Below are 27984 nucleotides of genomic sequence, written 5' to 3' on the forward strand. Positions count from 1 at the left end.
TGACCTTCTCCTCTCCCCCCCTCCTCCTCTTCCTCCTTCTCTATATCCTTGCCGCTCCAGCACAGATGTTCTACCTCTACAAGTTCAGAGTTGACGTGTGGGGGTCTTCACATCCCATACTAGTGTACACTAATCCCCTTGTAAATGTTATATATGGCCTGTTTTTTCAACCTCTCCTTCCTTGTCTGTCTTTTGGCCGATCCTTCTATCAGCCAGTCTGTGTCTTAGTCTTAATGAAACAACTGAATGACTTCAATGATCTTAGTGGAATTGGGCTGTAGCAATAGACAACACTGTACAACTATTTATCTAGCGAAATATCCATCTGTCTATTTTCTGTCTCTTTTTTGACCTGAGCAAACATTTCTCTCCGTCCTCTTGATAGTGCAGTCCAGTAGGAAACATCTTTCTGAGGCAGATTCCACATGGAACTGATACCAGAAGAGTTGGTGTAATAACTCACAGAGGGAGGTGGGTGTGTACGAGTAAGAGAGGGGGGGGGACGTTCAGGGGGTGAACGATGGGTAGGGGAAATGCTGTGATAAAGGTTTAGGACTAGGTGCGAGAGGTGAGGAGGTGAGAGAAGATGGTAGAAGATCAGGAAAGTGAAGAAACAGACACACAGCGGGTGGACAGGAAGATCACATGCGAGGAGTGCAAATAGGAGAGAGAAGACCATGACTCATCAATGTGGCTCCACTTAGTGAATAGTCCCAGTGTTTGTGAGGGAAGACAAAGTGTGTGTTCTGTGTGTATCCATTGAACAGAAGAAAGACCTCAACATTACACTTTAATAGAGAGAGCTGAGTGGCAAATGCAGTAGCTCGGTAGCAATAATTAACATTATACACAGTATAATAAGTTCAGCCTCTATTCATACCCAATTATGCCAATTTCTGCAGCAGTATTTACATAACCACAAACAAGTACAACGTATACTGTATATTCACAATATGTATAACCTCTAAAAAGATAGATTTGAATAGATATTAAATTGGTTTTAATGTAAAATGACTGTAGGGCCCTAACACAGGGTATTGAAATTAAGGTTAAGCGCTGAATGTGACATGTGTCTATGTAGCCAATGCTTTTGTACATTTTACAGTTTAGACTCTCCTCTGTCAGTCTCGCCATCTGTGTCTCTTCCCCTGTCTCTGTGTTGTATGTAGAGCTTGAGTAACAGGAAATTCCCTCTGACAGACATATATCCATTTAGAGAATAGATTGGGACCGTGTGTCAGACTCCTGAGAGCAAAACCACAATGTGTTCCAATGTCTGCTGTCTGGACAGATTCTTCGTTTGGGTTAGGTAAGATTTCTTGTCTGTCTTTATGATTGTTCTGGACTTATCTAGTCATCTTCATTTCTGCAAGAATGAGCAGAATTTGTTTCAATCTTTTTTGTATGACATGTTATATCATTAGTGGTTATGATAGGATGTGATGGCTTTTTGGCAGTGAAAGGGCTATGTAGTGCAGAAAGTGTAATAGTATGATCAGCCACCAGATGGTGCCAGTGCTCCACTCAGGACAGGTGTTGCTACTGGACAAAATCCGATGTGGAAATCTCTAATTTTGATAATTAAAAGAAAGTAGACTAAAGTAACTACACAGGACAGGAGTGGAAGGTATGTTTACTATTTAAAGCAGGGATTATCTGGGCTTGTAAGTGCATGTGTGTGTGTGTGTTTACATGTTCATTTGTTTGTGCAAAACTGATCATTCTTGTGCGACAGTTCGAGTCATCCTGCACCTCTGGGTGGCTTGGAAAGTCTGCATAAATGTATGTTGGGGTTTTGAGGAAAAGGGATATGAAGCAGCTGTTTAAATGCTTTGTACAGTAATTGCTGTTGTGTGTGCGTGCATGTGTGTGTGAATGTATGCTTGTGTGTGGTGTATGGTGTCATCACTTGGGCTGTGTTGTGGTAGACTCTCGGCTCCACACACCAGGCAAGTCTGTAATTACTCAAGCCAACGCTCATACACACTGTTAACTTGTAGAGTCTGTGGTCCCCCCACCCCACTCTCTCTCTCCCTTTCTCCCCCGTAAAGTCTTCCTCTGTGATTCCCAGTGTGGTCCCAGCTCTGGTTTGGCCATGAGATCTGTCTCCTGTGTTTTGGAATGTGTCGGTGCTTCTAGCCAATTCACTCTCATGAGGTATCATAATGAATTCTCTGACCAACGTGACCCAGCCAAGCAGCCAATTACACATGACTCTGTTTGGATACGTTTTAAACAGGGAGCTAACACATACCAGACAGGTTTTCAAATTGTCCTGTCAGCAGTGTGTGTGTGTGTGTGTGTGCATACAGTGTGCATACAGTGTGCATGTGTAAACCAGCTGTTGGTCTGGTCCAGCCACACAGATAGCTGCCAGAAGCTTCTTTGACCTCTGATATTAACACAGATACGACACAGCCCCCCCCAGCCTCTCTTCCCACCAACACTCAATCTGAGATGTACTTTTTTAACATTTTTTTTTAATCATGCCAGTATGTGTGTGTTTGTGTCTGTTTGTGTGTGTTCCTATGTAGTAACTGCCAACAGTCGGAGGAGGACAAGAGGCTAAGCCACATCTCTAACCAGTTTGAGAGCCTCCCTATCTCTGCTAAACACAGACTGGGTTGCTGGGCACACACACACACACACACACACACACACACACACACACACACACACACACACACACACACACACACACACACAGGCGCACACACACACACAAACTGACTGAAAGTGAATAATAAACACACATGCTTATGCACACCGTTCATGTACTCCTGTCTTTCACACACACACACACACACACACACACACACACACACACACACACACACACACACACACACACACAGATTCCCTCTCCCAGTGTGGCTAAACTAGATTAGTGTGTGTAAAGGCTCATAATCCCTGCTGCCTCCCCAGCAGGCAGAGAGGAGCCTGTCCTCCAAATTAGGTTGGCCTCTCTGGGTGATGAGTGGCTGCCAGCAAGAGTCTGCTTTATTTGTGTGTGTGTATTTTAGCATTTGTGCATGAGCTGTGAAGCACACGTCTCCAGCTGCTCTGTCACTTTTCAGCACGTAGACATTCACCCAAAGAAAGGACACAGGAAGATGGCACGAGGAAGCCTGTGGCACGGTGTTTGGTATACTTAGTGTCATTATTTACGGCATGTTTATCTTGGTAGATATCACATGGCAAAAGTTGGCTGTATAAAAGATAAACAGAAGTAGTCTAAACTTAACTTATCAGGAACTGCTTATCAAAGCGTGTCAGCATATACTATCCCCTGGCTTAGTACTGTATGTCTTTAGATGACTGTCAAGCAAGAACAAACCTACTCGTTTACTCGTTAATACCTACTCAATGCAAACCCCAAACAACATTTTTAAGAAGTGAAAATAACCTTTTAACACATTCTTGTAAAACAACATTGTTTTCAAATGTGTTTCTGCATTTAAGGGCCCTTCTCACTTTCTTTTTTGGAAGAGCATGCTATCTTGGCTTACATTGTTGTATTTCCCTCTGTAGCATATTGCTGTATGAGTGTTTGGCTGGACTCTGCGTACTGTATGACACACATAGTTCACCTTCTATGAAAATGTAACTGGCAGTATTTTCAACAGTGCCTTACTTTCTTGTGGTCAATCTCGACACAATAATGTGTATGCGTGTGTGTTTGTGAGAGTGTATTCTTTGTGTCTGCTATAAGCCCATGTTGGGATGTTTGAGCCCTTTAGACAGGAAGTCATTTGAACTCCTGACCTGGGATTGATATATTACATTTTTTACATTACATTGCATTTAGCTGACGCTTTTATCCAAAGCGACTTACAATAAGTACATTCGACCAGGAAGACACAACCTTGAAGAAAACAGAATCATATAAGTACATCAGGTTTCATAGAGCCAAACATTTCAAGTGCTACTCAACTGGCTTTAGGTAAGCCAGTCCTTTATTAGTATAAAAGTGCTTCGTTAATAGTTCTAACGCTCGAAGTGGAGTCGAAAGAGATGAGTTTTCAGTCTGCGCCGGAAGATGTGCAAGCTATCTGCCGTCCTGATGTCAATGGGGAGCTCATTCCACCATCTTGGAGCCAGGACAGCAAACCCACGTGTTTTCGCCGATGGGAACTTGGGTCCCCCTCGCAGCGAGGGCGCAACGAGTCGTTTGGCTGATGCAGAGCGTAGTGCACGCGCTGGGGTGTACGGTTTAACCATGTCCTGGATGTACGAAGGGCCAGATCCATTCGCAGCATGGTAAGCAAGTACCAGTGTCTTGAAGTGGATTCTAGCAGTTACCGGAAGCCAGTGAAGGGAGCGGAGGAGCGGATGTATAATGTCACACTATAGTTGACGTGCACAATGGGATAGAACACTGTGCAACCGTACATTGTATACATAATGAACTTTTAGTCTATTTCCTGGTTCATCTCTCAGTGCCCCCCCAGCATCACGTTTGATCAGTGTCAGCAACACACATTCCTCCGGACTTGGTAAATGAAGCAAAGCTCATTCTAAAGCTCATCCATTAATGATAAGGTATGAATTATCCTGATTATTTTAATTTTGTAACTACCCTTGCGCACATACAGTATGGCTTATCCAGTCCCAGTCTTTATGATGTTGTGCATGTTGTCCTTCTGTTACCCTCTGTGGTGCTTATCATCATGATTCAGCAGGCTGAATGTTATACTAAGGCATTATGAGCTGTGGGGCAGCACTCTTTGGGGTCTTCAGTGTGCTAATAGTGAAGGGCCCATAGGGAAGCACAGTAATTGGTCTTTATTTATGCTGAGTGAAGGCTATGATTAACTAATATCACCCCTGAGTGTATCCACACGCACGCATTAATACCAGGCGGCACACGCATGCGCAGTCACGCACATACAGATCCTTTATATAGCGTGTGGGGTAGTGAGATTGAGTGGAGAATTGAGTATAGGGCTAATCCCTGGTGGCAGACTGAAATCCCTGTAAAGCTACTGACAGGCAGTTAGACAAATGCATATTGTAGTTCACTCACAGTATCAGTGTCTTTTTAGAGGAGGTTTGATGTTACCAATAAAGTGTTTCATTGAATTTGTATCAGACCACAAGTGAAGGGACAACAGTTTGTCCGATATGCATTTGTTCTTCCATGCTGTGTTTACCAGTATGTTGCTTACTTAGCCACTGCAGAATGCCATTCAACTGCCAGATCGCATGACAGGTAAAAAAAGCAAGAGTGTGTGTGTGTGTGTGTGTGTGAATGCGTGCACATGTGTTTGTGTCTTTCTCTGCCAGTGCTAATGAGCTGAGGGCAATAAGGCCAAGTTTTGTCTTTCGAGGAGACAGACGGCGAGCGGGGAAAGTGGAGCGTGTTGGGCTTCAGCCGACTAGACTTACACACATGAAGGCAGCAGCAGCTTCATTCAGGCTCTGTGTGTGTGTGTGTGTGTGTGTGTGTGTGTGTGTGTGTGTGTGTGTGTGTGTGGTGTGTGTGTGTGTGTGGTGTGTGTTGTGTGTGTGTGTGTGTGTGTGTGTGTGTGTGTGTGTGTGTGTGTGTGTGTGTGTGTGTGTGTGTGTGTGTGTGTGTGTGTGTGTGTGTGTGTGTGTGTGTGTGTGTGTGTGTGTGTGTGTGTGTGTGTGTGTGTGTGTGTGTGTGTGTGTGTGTGTGTGTGTGTGTGTGTGTGTGTGTGTGTGTGTGTGCTGTGTGTGTGTGTGTGTGTGTGTGTGTGTGTGTGTGTGTGTCCCCCCTCCCCATAGCCTCAGTGTTCTCATGTGTTTACTCCTAGTGTAGAAACTGAACACCGGGCTGTAATCAGAGCTGCAGTGAGAGGACCACAACACCAGTGCAGATCACCTTTACCTCTCGTGTGTGTGATTATGGTTCCACCCCTGGTAGCTTCACAGACAGCAGAGGTACACGTGGATGCGGGCGAAGCTATCTGTATCTTTTTGTGTGTGTGTGTGTTCTCACTATACAAAAAGCTTTGTTTATTTTTGCTCAAAGTGACTGTGTTGCTCCGAAAGGCTTGGTCACTGACATATCAAATACCAAGCCTGCCACTCACTATTTCATCCATTGGAATGTGTGTATTACAGAAACATAACCAACAAGTGGTCTATCATTTGAGCATATTCAAATGTGTGCATTCAAACGTGGGAATGAGTAAATGAAAATAGTAGCACTTTTAGGAGAGATTGAGCCGTGAGAAATGGAAAGAGAGAAATATAATCAACAAAATATTGTTCATTTACAGAAGGACTTTGAGTCTGCTGCAGCTTCCGGGTGTTCTCACATGCTCACATTAATAATGCAAACCCCATCATTCAATAATTTACTTATATTTTGTAAGAATTCTAAACCATCCAGTTTCTATCATATTCTTGAATGGAAAGTGCTGTTTAAATAAGATTGCTATGTGGTCCTCTAATTTATTTTTGAATGTGCATTGGTATTACTTCAAATGTTTACATGTGAACAAACTCAAAAAAAAAAAAAAAATGTTGGCTCCAAAGTTCAGAGAGCATCCCAGAACCCTTCTCCTGACTGAAGAGCATCCTCCCCCCAATATGCTGCTGTTCTCAGTGTGTGAGGTACACATCCGTTTCCTCTGCTCCCAACAGATTCCCATTATTGAATTAGGATAACCTGGCCCTCCTCTCCCCTCCCCCCTTCTCTTCTCATTCTCTTGGTTTTATATTATTGCATTACCTCCGCCTCCCTAACCCTCCCTCCCTGCTTTATGTGGCCCAGTAATGAGACAGTGATAGATTACCCTAAACCCTACTCTCTCTATCTCCCCCCATTTCCCCCCACTCACTCTGAGATAGCGACTTGCAGTGAGCTTCAATGTGTTAGTGCACCGTGTGGATGTGTGTTATGTATGAAGCGTGTAAGCTCAGGTGACGGGGCTGTGATGTGGTTCATGTGGTACAGATTCTGTTTCTAATCCCATGTTAGGCATTTAGTGCCAATTTGTAAGAGAGCTGGCAGGTAGAGTGAAACCAGAATTAAACACCAGTAGGCCTGGCATTAGGGTAACCCAGGATATGATACTATCACAACATTTAGTGTGGGATCATGATGCTAACGCCTTATCGTCTTGGGTAAAAGGGCCATGGTGTGCATCAGATTGTATTGGAAAGACCTAATGGGGACAATTTGCTATTTGCCCAACGCTACAGTATCACAGCATATCAAAACACATAACAGCATATATAAAGTACATTATGAACGTGCTTTACAGCCAAATTGTAAAGCACCTTGGATAAAAGCTCTATATAAATGAGGTCATTTACTATTAAAACCTCCAACTTGTTCATAAGTACAGTACTTGAATAGATGTGCGTACTTTCCACCTTCGTCTATAATACATCTCATTAACAACTGCTCAGCAACTGAAGAGGAAAATATACTCCTAAAGTGGCAATGTAATAACAGAAAACTGGGCTCCACCTTTAACTGCTCATTCACTATACATACAAAGTAATGTTCACTTTTCCTGAAAGTTTCCTTATGTCTTATTTTTCTACCCACATTTTAGTTTCACCTATCCAATTTGTCATGTTGTCCTCTCAATGTTGGAGTGTTTATGCACAGTGTGTGTGCCTACCATATGTGTAGGATAGTGTGTTGATGTGTTGGACTTTGTATATGAGAAGAGCTTCAGTAATCCTATTGACAGAGATGCAGCTTTGCTTCAGCTCAACAGCAGCTGTCTAGTTTGGAGCGGAGGGGTCCAGTTAGCTGCAGGGGGGTGGGGTCGTCTTCGTGCTGCTTCCACTCTTGTTGACCCTCGTCGCTGTCATTAAAGCCTTTTACGCATTTGTCTACCCCTCTGAGTATCTCATTTAATTCATATCTGTTTTTAAATGCTCGCATTGCAGTAAGTCATCCAATTTATTGGTTTTAAGTGTTTAATATGTGGTTAACTCACAAACACTCTCACACCCGACCCCCGGTTCTGGTCTTGCAGTGGTCTGCTCCGCCCCTGCCTCAGTGCTGTCTCCATGTCTCAGAGCACACATTCATTGCCTAATCTTCCTCTATGTTTAATTTACAGCCTTGGCTGCTGCTGCCATATGCTCCCTTTGTTTCCTAATAACATACACACACACACACACACACACACACACACACACACACACACACACACACACACACACACACACACACACACACACACACACACACACACACACTCTGTGTAGCATTGCCTACATTTTCAGCATTAGGCAAAAAAAGCCAGATAAACAAACAGGCCAAAGAAAGCCACCCCTCTTTAGCAACACTACTCAACCTCTCCACAAGTTTGTGTTGACACAGAGGTGTGTGTGTGGCCTAGCATTACTATACTTGTGGTGACCTAAATCTGTTTACACAGTCACGTGTGGGGAACTCGCCTCCCTTATGGGGACAAATTGGAGGTCCCCATGAGGGGAATCATTAATTTTAGGGTGGTTAAGGTTAGGATAAGTCTCCAGGAAATGCATGTAAGTCAATGTAATGTCCCCTGAAGTGATGTGTGTGTGTGGGTGTGTGGGTGTGTGTGTGTGGGTGTGTGTGTGTGTGTGTGTGTGTTGTCTGGCTGTTCAGGCAGCCTTGCTCTGACCAAAAAGACTAACCTGCTTGAGGTGAGAGACCTTTACACCATCTGGTATGCTTAACTTTTTCCCATTATTGCTCCATCTTTTTCTCTTTTTCTGAAGGCGCACTTTGGGTGCTATTGTTTTCTTCTTTCTCTTTTCTCAATATGTTGCACTGCACCAGCCAAACACTCTGGTGTTTGTTGTATATCTGCTGCACACAGGGTGATGCAAAGCAGTGCTTGCAGAGTGTGTGCTCAGCCAGGGGCAGCTAATGTAGTGTCACTGTGACATACAAATGGGGGGCCGGGAGCAGCGGTGCTGTAGATGATGAGCACTCCCAGGCCTTTTTATTCAGTGCTGCTGTGTGAAGAGCTCCTATCCTTATTCATTTCCATGGCTCTGCAGTCCTGCTATTGACTTAAAGTGCAGCGATGCAACCACCTACTCCTGTGCATTTGGGAAATATAATGAGCTACGGCAACAGGAATTTAAATACAGTGGAGTGGCGAGGGCAACAGATGAGAGAGGGTAACACAAGTGGAGCGAGAGAGTGTGTTTCCTGTTTGCTTTGCTCAGGATGAGAGTGAATCGCTGCGTTGTTCTCCGCTCAATTTATCCCAGCCACTGCCGTTTTCTTCCTCTATGGCCCTCTCTCTTTCACAAGCTTCCTTCCCTTGCTCTCCTGGCCAGAAACACATGCTTTGAAATGACGTATTCACACAGCGAGACACTTTCAGCGAGGGTATGTATGTGAGAGAGACACACAGAAAGAGAGTTTGTGGTCTGCAGGGCTTTCTCTCTGGCTCCAGAGGCCCTGGCCAAGTCAGCGGTGTGGTTTGGCTCACTTCTCGCACCACTGCACACACACTCTTGCACACATACAGACACACACACAGTCTGTCTTTCTTTGTGCCTTATGCCTCTCTCTCCTCCACTGACCTGTCCACATAAGTGCTCTTTTTGCTTTACATACAGTAGGCTATCCCTCTTGCCTTCCTGCCACCCAGGAAGTAGTTCACATCTTGATTTAATGTGCGCACCGTGTCCCAGGATACATCCCAAGTGGTTCTGCAGTGAGCATTGCACCTCTACAGTACCGAACTCTCCTTCTCTCTCTTAATGTATTCCCCAATGCTTCTCTTTCTCACTTAACACACACACATTCACCCGGACACAGCACAGAAACAAAAGGCAGGAAGAGTTCTTTCCAGTGCTTAACGAGACAAAGAGTCATTGATTTAGCAGGGAGTACAAGGAGTTAGGAGCGATCGATCTTGTTAAGCCTGTGGACATGCTCTGGACTGGAAGAAAGGGAAAAAGGAATGGAGTGAGGGCAAGGAGAACGCGATAAGAGAGAGAAACACAGAGAGAGGGAAGGTTGAGGTGTGTGATCAAGAGATGTAGCTTCTTAATATGGTCATTGGGCAGCTATTAATGTGTCCTTAAAACACATCTCACACCTCAACAGATCCAGATGGGGATCACTATACCAGGTGGGCTAAAATAGAGAAAGAGGAGTGAAGGGGGGGGTGATAGAGTACAGAGAGAGAGAAAGGAATGATGGGTAGGGGCGAGAGGGATTGAGATGGAGGCAGCGCAGTGATGCATGAAGCCTTGTGGAGGTTATGTATGTGTGGCTGTGTGTGGTGGGGCATTTTATGGTGAGGCTGAGGTCTGCCTCTTGGGGCTTGCATGTGAGCCAGCTGTGTGCATGTAAGTGGGTAAGAGTGTGTCTCTTTGTGTGTGCAATGTATGCATTTGTGTGCTGACTCTACTGCTAACCACGCTACCCTTTTAAGGAAAGATCTAGCAACAACTGTTACCCTTAGTAGATAGCTTAAACTCCAGTTTGAGGATCAATGTGCCCAGCTAAATGTGTTCATGCTATCTGAGCTATGTGTCTTCAGCATGCATTCAGTCTGAATACAGCACAGCTTTTAAATGGCGCTTCGTTGGTGGGGGCGTAACACATTACATAGTACAATACTGAATGTCCACTTAACAGATCTGGGAATTTGAAGACTTATCACAGTACTCAAGGACAGGCTTTTATTACTGTATCTTGATAACATAGGCAGCTATTTTACCTTGAGTTGCAATATTCTCAAGGTAAACAGTAGAGATACAGTGTGCTTTTCATGGGAATGTGCGCCGCAGAGGTATAATGTTGCATTGTGTTGCAAGTGCAGACCCCAGGTACAACCTTTGTACACCTTTGTAGATGATGACCCTGTGTTTCTTTGCTCAAGGCCTCTGCTTTGGCATCCTCTGTGCATTGGACTGATCCCACTCAAATAAATGAGCAGGCTGTGTTTTGGTCTAACCGCCTTTCAGTCTACAGGACTTTGAATTTTGGATTGAAGCTTTGAATTCCAGAGCTGCATTTTAAATTGTGAGTGAGAGGAGAACGCCTGATACCTGATACAGAAATGGCTATTTGTTTTGGGATTTTTCAACAATCTTTCTAATATACTTATTACATTTCAAAACAATGTCCGACCTAAGTTTCAAAAGCCTAACGTAAAATGAACCAATTTGAGAAGTTTAAAGTAACTTACCTTGAGTGGAAGTGCTAGAAATCAGATCATCTTTGGAAAATAGGGAAGGAATTTTCCTTATTAAATAAAAAATAGTGAATCAAAACTTGAGTAGATATCTTTTTTACATTTATTTTTTTCATACTCTACCCCCCCCCTCCCCCTCTCTCGCTCTGTTTCTCAGGCTCTCTGTTGTCATTTCCCAGTGCTGCTTGTCATCAAGTGACAGCGAGAGCACGAGCCATTGTTGAGCTGAGCCTTTAAAGGAAGCTGCTTTTTTATGGGCAGACATAAAAACACATGAAGCCGGCGCCGTTTAAAAAAACATCACATTTCCCAAGCTAGCCTGCAGAGAACACAGAGAGAAAGGAGCGAGATAAGGGTGGTGGAGGCTGAGGGTGGATGAGGATACAACAGCGTAGCACACAGAGAATCAAATAGAAACAAAGCAGATCACTTTTTTCTCTTTTCTTTCTTCTGTTATATATCCACCTTGCGTTCTTCACATAAGAGCACACAGACATCTACTGCATGCTTTGAATGTTAGGCTTAACCATGACATTCATTTCATAAATGACACTGATACCACACATGCTGCACAAACTCTATTTATGTAACTGAAGATAATGTGTGCAAATCAAGATGAAGTGTCCAATTCGGTTAATGTCCAAATCTAGTGATGTAAGGAGTTTCTGTGAGTCTTCTCCACTGACTTCTTAAACCCTCAGATGAATATCTAAAGACAGACGTAAAGGACATGGGGACATCTGGTACCAGGCCAGATGATTGCAGCAGTGTTAGTGAAATGTGTTTTCCCCTTATTGTGGCTTGGCTCTGCACTCTAGAAGCGGTTTTGACTTGGTGATTGGCTGTAGCACGATGCACCTCCATGGAGCAGAGTCTGGCAGGCAGGGGGCCCACGGAGACAGAGTTCTGCCCAGGCCAGGGGCCCTCCAGCTGGCGTGAGGTCTGGAAAGCTGCCCCTGCTCACCATGAATGACTGGTACTGGTGCTGCAGCCAATGTGGGCTTGTGTTTGTATAATCAGGGGTGCACATAACTTTCCCAGTGAGGTACTCAGATGAGTACCTGGAGTCAGTGTTTGGTACGGGGGGGGGCTAGTGGAGTACTTCGTGACCACAGAGTGTGAACGTTGTGATCAGCTGTTTTAGCACAGTTCTCCAGTGAAGGGGGGGGAGTCTCCCTCCGTAGCCGGTTGGCGTAGTTTTGGCACAATTCCGTTGTACAGACCGACGTTAACAGCAGCCATGTCTGCGCACACGGAGACCGACTCTGTCATCCGGTGATCTAACCGCCTTCTGGAAAAGCTTCACAAGTACGTCGGTACGCAAATGCGCTTTGTGACACAAGTGACGGTACGCATTTCAGATTGTTGCCGCGCATGCGTACCTGCGTACCAGTTATGTGCACCCCTGTGTATAATCATCTGCATCACGTCTATGAGACAAACACATATCCCTGTCGATAAGATGAGATGCAGGATCACATAAGATAAGATAGAACTTTATTGATCCCAATTTGGGAAAGGCATCTCTATCTATCATCTTTATTCTTTGAATCTTTGTACGACGTGTGTACCGTATGGATCTTCAATATGTCTGAGGATCCATGATAAGATATATGCTAAGAGTTTTAGCATGTTTCATATGCCAGAATCAGATACTGAATTACACATGTTCGTCTTGTTGTAGAGTTGTAAATGACTCCAAGTATGCTATACATGTAACATTGCATTCCCCCAACACTGTTGACTTATAAGGGATGTTAAAGAGTAACAAAGCTTCACAATCAGTGCTGCAGAGTCAGAGATATCATTCTTTGTAATCCTTCTTTCTTGTTTAAACCTGGAACAAACTCTTTTTAATTTCCACATTTTTAAACATGTCGTTTTGAGACACACTAAGGGTGTCCATTTTGTCTCTAAATTCTAAATCTTAGAAATTAGAAGGACGGTTCAAATGAATTTCGAAAGATGATTTTGTTATTACATATTAAATGAAGCATTGATATGTTGGCATGTGATTAGAGGGTTGCATTCATCTTGATACCATGTAGCCTATCTGTCAAAGATGAATTTGACCGTTGTAAGAGCAGAACACCAAATGTACAAGATTCAAGTCAGTCTAAAATGCAATATCCATTCTACATTTACATTCGCTCATACTGTCAACCTTCAAATATGCTCATAACAAACACACCATATCAACCAACATTTCATTTAGTTTTGACGATTGACAGACAAGTGATAATGGTTTTTGTTTTATATATGGAAACTGTGAAACTGTGATGATGGGATGTCGTTGGCTGTCTATTGGTGGTTATCATTGCAATTGGCAGCTTGACACGTTGATGAGTGTTTAAGCGTTAAACATGTATGGATGCATATCATTTGCAGACACACCTAAACCTCTCACAGCTGTTAAATTGAACACACACACACACACGCACCCACACACACACACACACACGCACACGCACACACACATTTATGTTGTGATAAATCATCATGGTCTCTGTGTCCCATTCTACCAGCTGCTCACTGCACTGCTTCTACGTCTGTCTTGTTGCTAGGATACATACACACTCAGGGAGTAGCTCACCCCTTGTCATACACAGTCTGTTTGTGCCCATACGCTGCCAAGGTGTCACAAAGTCTACTCGCACACACACAGACAGACACACACATACTACACTTCATGTGGCCCTGTATAAACACAGTAAATCTACTGATGTTGCCTACAGTGGTACACAGTTGTTTTTTTCAACCTTAACAAGTCAAATGTCATTTTAATTAACAGGGATTCATAGCAGTGCCCCAATCAGTGTGTTACCATTTTAATTCATTGGAAATGTTGGCAGTGATTGGCTCTTCCCTCTTGTCTGCTGTCTACTCCCTGGACACATTGCTAGTGCCATTAGAGGGCGCTAGTTGTCCATCTCCCTCCATGCTGAAATGGTGAAGCATCACTTCCTCCTTATCAGTGAGGATACCTCGACAGTGGCTCCCTCCTCTCTGTCTCTCTTTGCCTCTCTGCTTGGCTCTCTCTCTCTTGCCTTTTTATCTCTACCTAAGCCTGCCTTTCCCTTCTCATCCCCCACCTCATCTTTTCCTCCCTGCTGCTCTCTTGGTTCCTTCCCTACCTTTTCTTTTCATCTGCGACCTGCAAATCTCTTTACTTCCTACCTCATCTCCTCCTCACTTCTTTACCTGCCTCTATTCCGGTCCCTTACATCGCTGCCAGTTTGCCTCCTTCTCTTCCATTCCTCCTCTCTCAGTTTTGCCCTCCCATCTCGCCTTCCCGCAGCAACAGCAGATGAGATTTCCCTTCACAGATCCTCCCTTTCTTGCCTCCCTTCATGTCTTCCTCCCTCCCTCCCTTTCTCGCTCCATGCATTCATCCCCCTTGCCCCTCAGGGCTTTGTTCTGCCTTAATCAGGAGCTTAAATGTTGCATTCTCACCCAGACAATGCCTGCCATTCAGTCTGGGCCTGTGCAAATAGGTGTGCCCTGTAAGTGCGCCAGCGGGTATGCTATGCCAGCCTCGCTGCAGTAGTCGTGATCAGCCAGAGCCCCCAGCTACAGGAGGCACTGCTCCACACGCACACACTCACAAACATGCACACAAACTAGCAGCAGCAGGAAGTGGAAGAGCAGAAACTTACTGAAGGCTGCCTTTGAAGTGCTGCCATACAAAGGCATGGATGGCCAAAGCCACACTCACAAAACAGGCGAATGCACATGGGCACAAATGGAGTGCAGGGAAAGGGATTCTTTTCATAATCAGCCATTTGCATCGTGTCCTTTCCTTTCCGGTTTCCTCTGCTTCTGGCTTGCGGTCTTGATTTGTGTGTATGTCTTTTGTGGGGAACAGCCCTGTGTTGTGTTTGGTGGTGAAATAGCAGAATAGTGACTTGAGGGTTATGTGTGTGGGGACCAGCAGCCTGTTTCTTGGCCACCTGGCATGTTCTTTCTAGGAGGCAGTGTAGGCCTCCACCCAGCTGGATGATGCTCGCTGTCAGACTGGTGTGTCAAATCCAGGCAAGCCAGCTTCCTCCCAACAGCGACCATCTGTCTGCATCCACTATGGCACTCTACCTGCAGATGGCAAGAGAGAAATAGGGAGATGTTGACAATTATAATGTATGTTGGAAAGAGAGAAGCCTGCATATACACAGAGGCTGTCCAGCCAGAGCTCAGTTTTGCTCCTAGCCTTCAACTGTATGTTCATTTCAACGTACAAAGAGAGAGCCAGAGGGAGGGAGAAGATAAAATAGAAAGGGGGTGGACAGACGTACACACATGCAGTTGTCAGACAGCAAGTGACACACAGAAAGAGAAAAAATGTGAGCCCACACTCGCCCATGCTATCTATCCTCCTCAGATGGCCATTTGGGCTTGTTAATCTATCGCCTGGTAACAGAGACAGCCTATCAACAACAGCCACGCCCCTCTGCACATGCTCATAGAGAGGGGCTCATTTGGACCTTTTGAAGGGAAAACGTGCACACCGCACTGAAATGCACGCACATGCATACACATAAAAAAAGTCCCCACAAATCTTGGCTTGTCATTGCTCGCCATTGTTTGGCTGCGGTTGCTTTCTCCTGGTGTGACTGCCAGCAGATGGCTAGCACTGAGCTGTCAGAGTCAGCCTGGGGCCCACACACACACACACACACACACACACACACACACACACACACACACACACACACACACACACACACACACACTCATACAAAGAGTGTCTTATTGCACACTGACCATATGCACAGTGTTCACTGAAAGGCTAGTATTGGTTCTATCACTCCTCAAGGTCTGCTTATACTTCAATTTCAAAAACAGTGTGTCACACGTCACACTCTTTTATCTCGTGGTGTTTTTCCACACACAGGCCCCGGGAGTTGCTCAGCTACAGGTGCCCCTCGTGACCCCTCTCACTGTAATGACTGTGTAATCTCATAAAAGGGCCGCCTTTCTGCATTAGCATGTGTAAAGGCCATTGTGTGCGTTTGTGTGTGTGTGTGTGTGTGCCTGTGCATAAGTGACTGTTTGAATCTTGCGTATGCTGCCATCCTTTGCATCTTTGAGTGTCTAAGTGTTTGTGTGTGTGTGAGTGTGTTTCGTAGTGATTCGATGTGTGTAGATTGTAGAAGCAGGTGTCGGACCTAATGGAGTGTGTCGGCACAGTGTAAAAGCAGCTGCTGCGGCCCGGGGTCGCACGGGGTCACCCAGAGGTGAAAGGTCAGGGTCGGGGTGAGGAGTCGGCTGTAGCTACATGACATTCCTCCACTCACTAATCATAGCTCTGATGAATGGCTGCAAAGTGGCAGCCGGTAGACAGGGGGGTGTGTGTGTGTGTGTGTGTGTGTGTGTGTGTGTGTGTGTGTGTGTGTGTGTGTGTGTGTGTGTGTGTGTGTTGTGGTGTGTGTGTGTGGTGTGTGTGTGTGTGTGTGTGTGTGTGTGTGTGTGTGTGTGTGTGTGTGTGTGTGTGTGTGTGTGTGTGTGTGTGTGTGGTGTGTGTGTGGTGTGTGTGTGTGTGTGTGTGTGTGTGTGTGTGTGTGTGTGTGTGTGTGTGTGTGTGTGTGTGTGTGTGTGTGTGTGGTGTGTGTGTGTGTGTGTGTGTGTGTGTGTGTGTGTGTGTGTGTGTGTGTGTGTGTGTGTGTGTGTGTGTGTGTGTGTGTGTGTGTGTGTGTGTGTGTGTGTGTGTGTGTGTGTGTGTGTGTGTGTGTGTTGTGTGTGGTTGTGTTTGTGTGTGTGTCAGAGGAATCTACAGGGAGGACAGACGGACGTGAAGAGAGAGGAAAGAATGAAAAGGGGCGGGTGGGTTCTATACATTGCAACTTATCACACACACACACACACACACACACACACACACACACACACACACACAGTTTGTTGTGTCTGCAGAAAGCTAGGACTAATGACAGGCTTTGTGTTGTGTGTGCTCACTCAGCTGCCCCCTGGACACACTTTACCCACCCAGCAGAAAACATCCCCTTTGTGCTCCCTCTCTCCTTCCTTCTCTCTGTATCTCTCTATCTTGTTCTCGCTGTCTCCCCACTTTCCTCTCCCTCTGGAGGATAGCGTTGTTTTGCTGCGCTCTGCTGTATATATTACCTCCTGTACTGTAGTGTATATATTTTCTACAGATATATGAGAGCAGCAGTGTTCTTTAGCTGACACCAGCCTTCTACATGTACCAGTAAAGCAATACAGACAGACATAAAACATGACATTTTGATACAACAATGTTGAAGATGTTTGTGTTTACAATGCACACATGATATGATGTGCTAAATGATTGAAACAAAAATGGTGGTGATCTTTACAACCCTTTGTAGTTCGACTTCGCAAAACTATGAGGAAAGAATATTTAGTATCACCAAAATAATGTAGATTTTTTTCTTTGTTTCAGGATTTCCCCTAAAAAGTGAATCGATTGTTTAAATATTTTTTCCTTAGACTGTTAAATATTTATTAAAACTGACTGTACATCAAATGTACAAAAAGTATCTTGGCTTGTTGAGTTAGCTAAGAAAGGTTGTATTTATTTCCCTTGTTAGAATATACATACTTCTCTTAAGGTATACGTGTTATTTTTTCATCCCGTGTTTTCATGTATTATTAGTAAGGGCCGTTCCTAGTTAAGGAATAAGGTTAAAGACTTTGTTGGAAGTCTCTTATTCTCTTTCATGCATACAAAACGGTTGTTTGCCACAGTAATTAAAGTGTTCCACACCATTCCTACTGTGCCACAACTTGTGCTTGTGTTGGAGAGAAATCTGTTTACTTCTGCACATCAAGGTGTCCATTCATGTCTGCTAAAGTAGGCATTTATGTATATCTGGAAACAAAGAGTGTCAGTAGTGCAGATGCACACTAAATACACACACATGCCACTGTTTTCTTCTCCCATCCTTCCCTTTGATTTGTTAAACCGCAACGAGCAGCCTCTCTGTCTCCGTCAGTCTGTTTATCTGCCCATCCACTTATCCCTCCTCCTGATTTGTATCCTTCCATCTCTCCTCTGCCTCATATCTAAATGCCATCAAAGAGAGCCGAGTGCAGATTTCTGTTCATAATGTCACAGTGCTGCCCAGAGGAGTGCTCTATATTGACCCGTGTCAGTCTGTATAGCAGCTATACTCGCTTTACATGCTATAGCCCTAAGAAACAAGTACACATAACACACATACTGTTATTTTAGGAACATTCTGGAAGCATGCAATGGATCAAATACATAGCATGTGTTAGAGTAGGTTCACAGCTAACCAAATAAAAGGCAAAAGGAATTGATTTATTCATTTTCTTTACCCGCCAAATGTTTTATATGGTCATGGCCTGAAGGGCAATTGTAATTTCAATTGCAAGGTTGGCCAACTGGGTTAATTACAACTACCGCTAATAACAGTTATATTAAACAAGAGTGCAATCTTTTCTTGCAAATCTTCTCTTTATGGCTCCTAACCTAACACATAAACATAAAAGGATTTGGTACTGTAATTCTGCAGATGTATCTTCAAATAATAGAGAAACTTGGAGGTGTGTGTGTCACTGTGTGTGTCACTGTGTGTGTATGTGTGTACATGTAGTTAGTGCTGCACTGAATAGCAGACGGTCAAACGGTCAACTTGCTTTTGCTCTGACAGCCGGGCCAAGCAGGAAGAAACCAATCGATAGCACTTACCCTCTTCCTGTTAGCGTTCCCAACAGACTGGGGAGAAGGACGCAGACTTGACCAGTGTGTGTATGTTTGTGTATACTGTACATGTGAGTATACCTGTCTGCACACACTTATCGCGTATAAAGCATTGTGTCTGAGGCTGAGTAAGATAGAGTGCATTTATGTATTTGAAGCATTAGCCCAAGGACACACTGTAGTGCCATGAAGGAGCATTCCTCTTGATTTATTGACATCCATCTAGCTTTCCCTCACCCTGCAGCAAACTGCAGGTTTAACCTATCCAACTCTCAATTCAAATAACTCTGAAATAGTAGTCTGATAACCTTGAATACAATTCTGAAGAGAAAGTAAAACAATAAAACATCCAGAAGTAAAAAAACACTGCACATATCCATGCAGATGTATTCAGCGGCACTGTGGTAGTTCTTGCTACTGCTCTGTGTACTATGACCTGCCTTATGGGGGGGGTGGAGCACCCTACAGGGATCAATAAAGTATCGCCCCGTTATTAAAGCACTTGTTCCCAGGCATCCTGTTCCCACGGACAAACCAACCCAGGAAGTGGCCAAATGTTTATTGTGACACATCAAACGCTTTGCTTCCCCTCCTCAGAGCTCTGCTTCATCAGGATGCACATGTTTTACAATCATAACATCGCTGGCGTTTGAAGGACAGGATGACAGAGGTCAGAGCAGCAGCCCACTTCTGCTGATCTGCTGTCCTCCAGTATCCTGTGCTGCTGGGGACTTTGCTTAAGCTCGTGGGTGCAGCAGGCAGGTGTGGCTGGACGGGACACCTACTGCTGATTCAGTCTGAATCTTATTAGCAACTCTTGTGTTTGCTGATGCATTCATTTGGACAACAGACTGAAGCTAATTCTGGGTAGCTCCAAGGTCGTGTCCAGCATCAGTTCCAGCTTGTGTTGCAGTTACATGTCTTTGATTTGGCTTTGCATGGCGTAAAGTGAACAGTGCGGGCTGAGCAATATGTTACATGATACATTTGTATACTATTGTACATTTGGTAATGGTGGGACTAGTATTCCAGCTGAGTGTGTGCGAAATTGCCTAATTGTCTTCAGTCAACTTTTCAGTTAATTCCGTCAACAAGTGTCAGACTAGATTAAAAGAGAACTGGCTAAATATGGCTAAAGGAAAGTTGCTCTGTATGCATCTATTCGTGCTCATTGTCTTATTGTGTCTATCCAGCTGCCCTCAGATCAGCATGAGCACGAGGCTTGTTTCTTTCCGGCTTCCTGCCCTTGACTGACCCGAGCCTGACCTGTGTTCGGGCCCTGGGCCTCCTCATGGCTACTGTATAGGCTTGTGTGTGTATGTGTGTGTGTGTGGCCCGTACAGGGTGGTGGGGTGTAATTTGAGCCCACGGCTAGGACAGGACTGCTGCAGAGTAGAGAGAGAGAGAGAGAGAGAGATCTTTTTAACTCGGCCTCCGTGGAAGAGGCATGTCAGTCTGTGTCAGTTCGCTCCACTAACCAGCCTGTAGCAGGAGAAACAGTTCTCTCCCTCCCTCTCTATCACACTTTCTTGCCTTCTCTCCCTCCCTCCCGCTCCCTCCCACACCATCTCTATCTACTTTATTCTCTCATATCTTTCGGTGATAGCTTTTCTGCCTCAGTTGAGAGAAGCAGAACCACTCCACAGCTCAGGGGAAAACAGGAAGACTAAGTAAAAGACCAAGCAGTGAACCATGTCATCTCTAAGAGGCAGGCGATGTATAGTGCAGGTCGTCTCCTGATCACACTCCGGGTGAGTGAGAACGGGCCGCTCCAAATGCTGTAGAGTAAGACCCCCGAAGGCTCTGCTGCAGCGTTTCCCCCGGTGTTTTGAGGAGGGCAGCACACAACTCTTCAAACATAGAAGGGATCAAATCTTCAAATCCCCTGGAAATGTCAACCACGATTGAGGAAATGTCAGTAAAGCTGAGAACACACTCAAACACACGTTGGACAAGCATGCACACACACAAGCGCTCAACACCACTACAAGAGTAGGCAAATGCGATATAGGGCATTCACGTCCTGTGGGGGTAATCGGCTTCATCTCCATTTTCCCAAATCTCTAGGGGGAATCATATGCCTCTGGAGGTATTTGTTCCCAATAATGTTGAAGCTATAATCCGTGGCATTTTCACATGAATAAACATCTGCTTTGCAGCTCTCTGACATGACATGATGTAACACGATAGTGATTCAACTGGTAATGCCAGTGTGGTGAAGGCAGGACAACAACTGGACACGGCACCAGAGGAGACTGAGGAGGAGGGTCTTTCAAAGGCAGTGGCGAACCGTGTCTATCACAACTGGACCTTCTGTAGACACACACACCCCCCGCCGCCGCCCCTCTCCGCGGCATTATAATGTCCGTCTTTTCACTGAATTGTCGTCTTGAAAAGGGTACTCACAACAATCCCGCAACAACTTCATCTTCACCTGTTGCACTTGCCATTTCAACGTTAAAAACACTAACACGGCATGAATTGCTTCGTCGCACTCATCTAGATCCTCTGTCTCGAGACAGTTAACTTGCGGGCCTAGAGTACCCTGGAACCGAGGGAAACTCTGAAAGAATACGCCCATTGGCTACAAATCAATATATGATTGGTTGATCAAACTGTCAGTCCAAACGTACGCTCTCATTCAGTGCAACGGCCAGGGCATTCAATCAAGGATGTAGAATACCTTGGTTGAAGGATATTCTACCCAGAGACCCAGAACAAGATCTGATTGGTTGCTTTCTTTTCTAACACAAAACCACTGAAATGCTTAGTGCATGGTCCGAGAAGGACAAACAAATCAACGTAACACTGTAATATTACAGATCAACAACACAGATACGATTCTCATTTATTCATTTTATTACATTTTATTTATATAATTACATAGATTTTTTGTTTGTTTTATCTGAGTGTTTCAGGGTATTCTCTGAATACCTTGAAGGCCCTGACGGTTCGCCACTGTTCAAAGGTCTGGTTTAGGATTTAAGAGAAACGAATGAATTATAATTCTGCCAAGGTTTTCCGCTAAATAAACAATACAACTCATTTGAGATAATATAATGAATTGAATAGCAAAACTCTTCATATGTAGTAGCCTCAGGTCATCTAGTCTGCAGCCAGTGACATCAGCCTGTGTTCCTATTGATCGTTCCTCACCCCTGCTGACTAACTTATCGACAAACTGAAGTGTATTTCCTGTCCAGACTGTCAGCAGTGTTTATGGATGCCCCTGGCCCCTGGTGACACCCACCCACACCACACACAACCAGCCCCTCTGCTTATCGATGTATCCTTCTGCTTCTCACTCCTTCCTCCGCTTTAATGAATCTTTGAGGTGTTGAACTGCAGATGTTGTGCAGAGCTCGAGTATCGACGGGAACAGCGATGATGAAAGAGTGTGTCCCTGGAGAGGCCTGGATTAGGTCACAATCAGTGTGTGTGTGTGTGATAGAGGGAGAGAGAGAGAAAGGGATAGTAGATGTGTGTGTGCGTGTGTGTGTGTGTGTCGCCCCATCACCCCCTGTGTGTCACTACTAGGAAGTGGTATTAGGTCCACAGTAGGCTGCGTTTGTGTAAAACACTGTCATCACTGCTTGAAGAGGTTGACAGGTGAGATGTAGGTTGAGACAGGCTCATGACAAGAGAGGTTGTCTTGATGGACAAGCCTCTATCTCGACAACACACTCATACACATTCACAAGCTCTCACACTTTTCCCTGTGCACGCCCCGGGCCCCAACAGACTCTGTTTATCTGCAGCTTCATATCAAGATCTGCACTCAGCTGCTAATGTCTTGTGATCCTTTGAGGGCACACAGTACTCCACACTGCTCTGTGATTTCTGCTGGCACGCTTTCTTCATGTCCTGCAACATCATTCATTACCAACCCTTATCCTTACCAATTAGTGGAGATGAGGCTGAACTCTGGAATTAAACTTAATTAGCGCAACCTCTCCAGATCCTCTTTATTTCACCCCGTTGCTCTGAATCTAACATATCATTGGTCTGTTCCAGCTCTTCAAGCTCCAGCATTTTATCATCGGGGCTGATTGATTTGGAAACAAATATCTTATTGCTATAACTTTGACTGACTTTTATTTTGCATTATTATTCGAATTTCTTCAATTATAGGAAAACATATTTTGTTGATTTGATAGCCCTGCAGCAACCCACTTGTCGTTTCGGAAACATACCTGACACGTGTTTTGCTACCCGTGAGATTTGGATATTAGACCAGAGCATCTAACCCTCTCTAGACTTGTTAAGCTCAGAACTATATAATGGTTGTGCCCACAGTAACACTCTGTTATGTAACATGACATACTGTAAGTAATCATGCCCCTCCCTAACTATATGGGCATAGAGGAGTCATTTGGGAGCAATGATGGCAACAGCTAACCGGTACCATAAAACATTGGCATCACAGCTTGTTCTTTAAGGCCAGTATGTTGAGTGTTACTTTCCACCATCTGTTTTGTGGACCAGCGAAGCAACAACATTTCAGTGATTCAATTATAAACGCTGATGTTTCTGCCCTGACGGAGCCATTCAGACACTTAGTTTCCTCGATCTATCTTTCTCTTTCATATTTTCATAAACAGTGTGACCACCTTACGTGTAGTTTTTTAAAAATGCGAGTATGAAAAGAACGACAGTTAATAGGCTGAACGAGAGAATGAGAGGCAGAAAAGGTTAGGAAATCTGTTGTGTATGTTTTCTTGAGCGGTAATCCCCGGGCTCAGAGCTGACTATTTACCTGCAAGTTTATTTGCTTACACCTGATGTGTCAAGATGCAGACTGGAGAGGCACACCCAACACGTCTCATGAGGAGGATAGGAAAAGTAGGGAAACTCAACAAAGAAAGAAGTAAATACACCCAGCGTCTGGTAACACACACACACACACACACACACACACACACACACACACACACACACACACACACACACACACACACACACACACACACACAAGAATCCCAATACCTCAGTGGCATAGCCATTGGGAGAGTGCGTGGGAGAGGTGGATCGTTAGCCTGAACAAAGGGAGAGTTTATTGTTAAGTGAGCTGTGTTTAAATGCTTTTTAACTGCTGGTGTCGCGGAGGCAGCTGCCTGGGCTTGAAGAGCGGGCAGGTGGGCAGGTCTGAAAGAGGCAGTTGAAACAAACTTCCAACCAAAAAATCCCCCTGACCAGCTGGTGGATTGTTGTCCAACAGCCAAAACTATTTTTTGTATGGTATCACTGTGGTACTGTGGTATTGTGGTTCGGCCCACTCAGTCTGTAACTGTAGCAGGAAGCATTGATGCACTTTGATGCTCAAATACCTGCGTGTGTGTGTGTGAGCGTGCATATATGCCCACTTAAAAAAGCAGTAACTTCCCCCCTGGCTCCTCATGAGAAGTCATTAGGAGTGTGTCTGTGCGTTTTATTTTTAGTGTGTGTTTAGGAGGGGTTGTGGAGTCTCGTCAGCCTTCAGGGCCCTCCTTGGCTCTGTCGCTCTGTGCCATGTCTCCAGCTGAGAGTTATGTATATTTCATCAGCCCTGGGTGCCTTTTTGTCTTAAGATGCGCTGCAACTCCTCTGCCTGTCTCCCTATTGCTCGTCAATGGAGGGAGCCATCACAGCCTCTTTTAAACTCTCTCTCTCCTCGCTGACAGCCACCCTCTGCCTCTCCCCCTGCTTTTCATGGTCAGCTTGTCTCTCTCCTGAAGGCTCATCCCTCCTTCCTCTTTCAGCTGTGGAGAGGAGCAGAGTGGAGCACATCCAAACAGACTCGGGCTGTCAGGAAAACTCTTTCTCTCTCTCCATCTTTGATTCTGTCAGCCTGTTTTCTGAATCTATTTTGCAGCTCTGTCACTTCAGGGACGGGACACTTCTTCACCCAGCGCTGTATCCCCTTCAGTTGTTGTCTTTTTATAGCAGAAATCTGAATGCTGTGACAGCAGCTAAAAATGGTTTCACCAATGATGGGCTATATCAGAAGTGCTATAATTGCACCATCAGTGTCTTATAATGTTTGTGTTTTATTATTATGGCAATGTTGCAGTTAAAGCCCCAATAATAGTGGGGCATTTTTGTTCTCATCACGGCACATCTAAGTATAAGTGTGCAACAGATTAGACAATTAGAATCTATATCTAGTAGAATTGAATCTTGTTTAATGAACTTAGGTCATTGTGGTTCCAAAACGTCTCATTTGTTTCATGTATGTTAATTATGTCTTTACATCTTTTAGGCATGTACTGTGATTGAGAGTGCGGCTGGAGTCAGTAAGGAGGTGGACTCGAAGCCTTCGGTGCCTGCAGGTGACCTCACTCCTTCTCACCCAGTGACCGAGACAGAGAACGCTGAGCGCCCACTGTCCAGTGAGTACAGCTCTCCCAAACGCTCATCAATGTTGTTGCTTCAGAGGGTTTTACCACTCTTCTTTGATTCATCTTTATTCCTCTTTCCGCTTCACACCATGTGATTTTTAATAGATGTTTACTGCAATAAATGACTGTGTGGCTATTCTTTTATCACTGACAGGATAAACTGAAACATTTGTTATGTTTCATGTTGCATTTCTTGTTCTTGTTGCTCTGTGTGGCCACAACCTTTTACATGAACCTACACCCACTACTGAGAATAAGCCATGCCCTCTGAACGCACATCTCTACACTTAGGGGACGTCTTATCTCTGCTTCCTTTTCCTGTGTTAGTTGTCCTCCTGAGCTTGCTGTGGCAACACAGGAAGTGGAGAGACCCCTAGAGTGAATGAGATTAGGTCTGAGGCGGATCTTACACCCTAATCGGAACGGTTACAACAACAACATTTGAGTTCCTCTTTTTTAGGAGTGGTCAGTATATCTTCTTAGGGTTCACCATATTCTAACGCTCCAATCGCATTCCCACAATTTCACCAGCACCACCACCACTGTATATTATCTCTATACTGTATATACCCAGCTGTCACTTCCTTACCTAAACATTTCGTGTTCCATCTGTTGTCATTTGTCAACCTTCACATGCTGCCGAGTGAGACCAGTAGGACATAACAAAGATTTCCCTGCATTTTGTTTTGCAAATGTGCGGGGATCTGATCCCTTCGCCTCCTTTGAATGCATTGTTTAACAGCAACTGCTTTTTATTTCAACAATGCAAACCAGCAAACAGGACCCGCCCACAAAACGTACAAACAAAGGTTCTCAAACAAACACTGACATTGGTCTATGTCCCCACACAAATGCTTATCCTTAACACCATGTCACTCTTTTTTATTTGTTGCTTTATTCTCTGACCACTGATCAGTCAGCTGATATTGCTGCCAACCTTAACCCAGAGCAATGGATTATAGGTTACAGGGTCATTTCACTCCCATCTCCTTGATGTATATTATAGAGTTCAACCAAATAGATGAGTAAGCAATTTGTTGGGATGCTGGTAAACACAAGGATGATAGTGATGAAACTAGACTGGGAGATGAGTCGGGAGATGTCATCATGAAGCAGGGGCAGAAGTGTAAAAAAAGTGACATGCAAGTGTGTGAGAATGCCCCGAGGGAGGCCTTCACTACAGTGGGTTTTGGAGCTCAGTGCGTTTATGTGGAAAGTGCTGCTGTCTCCCCTTATCAGTGTAGCTGGACTGCCTTTCCACCGAGTATTTTTTTTCTCAAGTGTTTACACTTAAATCTAATTTTCTCAACTCTCCACCCTCCGTTTTTTTCACTTTCTCTCGCCCTGTTCTCTTTCTCTCTGCTCACCACTTCCTCTAGCTTAGGCCACTCTCTCTGTTTTCTCTAAGGCTATTTCTGTTTTGGCCGAGAGGGCCCCCCTGTCGTTTACGGAAATTCATCACAACCCCCACACACACAGACAGTCACACTAGCTCAACCACAGCACACTGAAAGGCACCTGGTTAAACAGTCATGACATACAGGGCCACCGCACGCTCACAGACACACGTACCCGCAGAACGCTGAACGCTCCTCCCGCTGTGGGTTGAAAACAGGGTTTTCATGAGTTATTTAAGTGCCCTCCATCATGCGTGTACGCTGACATGACACGGCCCATTTCCTCCGCTCAGCCTAGAAACGTGTCACAAGACATGCTTGCGGTGTTCACACAGAAGAGAGTAGAGAGGTGCACAATCTGTCATGATCTTAATACTGTCAGGTTTAAATCATTAAATGGGCCCCTACGCTACAGCTAGAGTAAAGCCAAAGGGAGAGGCTTATGATTTGAGACAGTTGATGTTGCACAGTCATGCTGCCGTCAGGGTTTCAGATGACCGTATGCAAAACTTTAGTGACTTAATGGTCTTAACTCTAATGCAAACATTTGCTTTGACCAGTGCAATTCAGAGGGAGGGAAGCAGTGGGTTTTTCTTGCACTGTGATATTAAACAATATCAGTTTGAGTTAAGGAGATCAAGAATACAATTCTCATTCAAATCAGATCAATACTTTTTTGTTTGTATCCCTACAGTATGTCTCAATTCGAATTTCTCATCATGTGGCCAACAGGAGCCCCTATCAGACAGGAATCAGGCTTGGGGGGAGGGGGGGATGTGACAAATGGGCTGACCACTTCAGGCCCATGGACCCGTTAACACTTCACATCAGCAGTTACTCAAAACAAGCACACACAGTCAATTCATCACTGTCATTGGTGAAGGGACAAGCTGAACCTCCCTACTGTCTGCATAGACATTTAAAAGAGGGAGGGGCACACAGGACCATTGCAAAGGGCAGAATATGTGATGAGGGAATATAGACCATTATGTCCTTCAATGTCAACGAGGCATCAAGTTGTATGAGTGGTTTGGATTTATTGTCTTCTCCTTTACTGTTTCATCACAGCCTCCAATATTGTCATTTTGAGCAAATACATTTACAGATATGCACATGTATGTTTGTGTGTTCATAATATGTGTGTCTTGGAATTACATATTACACACTGATGATGTGATTGTCACGAGGCTGTGAGTGTGTTTTGATTGGAGCGGCACAGCTGGACTTGGCAGTCTTATGCGTTTGGCTGCTGGCCAATTCAATGCAATTACAATTACCCACCGTGGGGGCATGGAGCTCCACTGAAGAGTGGGTGTGGGTGCTGGTTGAGGCACAGAGGGGGGGTAATTCACAGTATTTGGCAACCCGCC

General features: G+C 44.7%; 1 protein-coding gene across 1 annotated transcript in view; it reads left to right on the plus strand.

Annotated features, from left to right (window-relative positions):
• The window catches only part of LOC117556272, a 49608-nt gene extending 24014 nt beyond the window's left edge, over window positions 1–25594 (plus strand). The window contains exons 3-4 of the mRNA XM_034231575.1: window positions 25079–25208; window positions 25545–25594. Coding sequence (XP_034087466.1) covers window positions 25079–25208; window positions 25545–25594 — 180 coding nt within the window. The remainder of the gene's footprint in view (window positions 1–25078; window positions 25209–25544) is intronic.
• The last annotated feature ends 2390 nt before the right edge of the window (window positions 25595–27984 follow it).

The sequence above is a fragment of the Gymnodraco acuticeps genome, unplaced genomic scaffold (assembly GCF_902827175.1).
Source record: "Gymnodraco acuticeps unplaced genomic scaffold, fGymAcu1.1, whole genome shotgun sequence".
NCBI classification, from domain to species: domain Eukaryota; kingdom Metazoa; phylum Chordata; class Actinopteri; order Perciformes; family Bathydraconidae; genus Gymnodraco; species Gymnodraco acuticeps.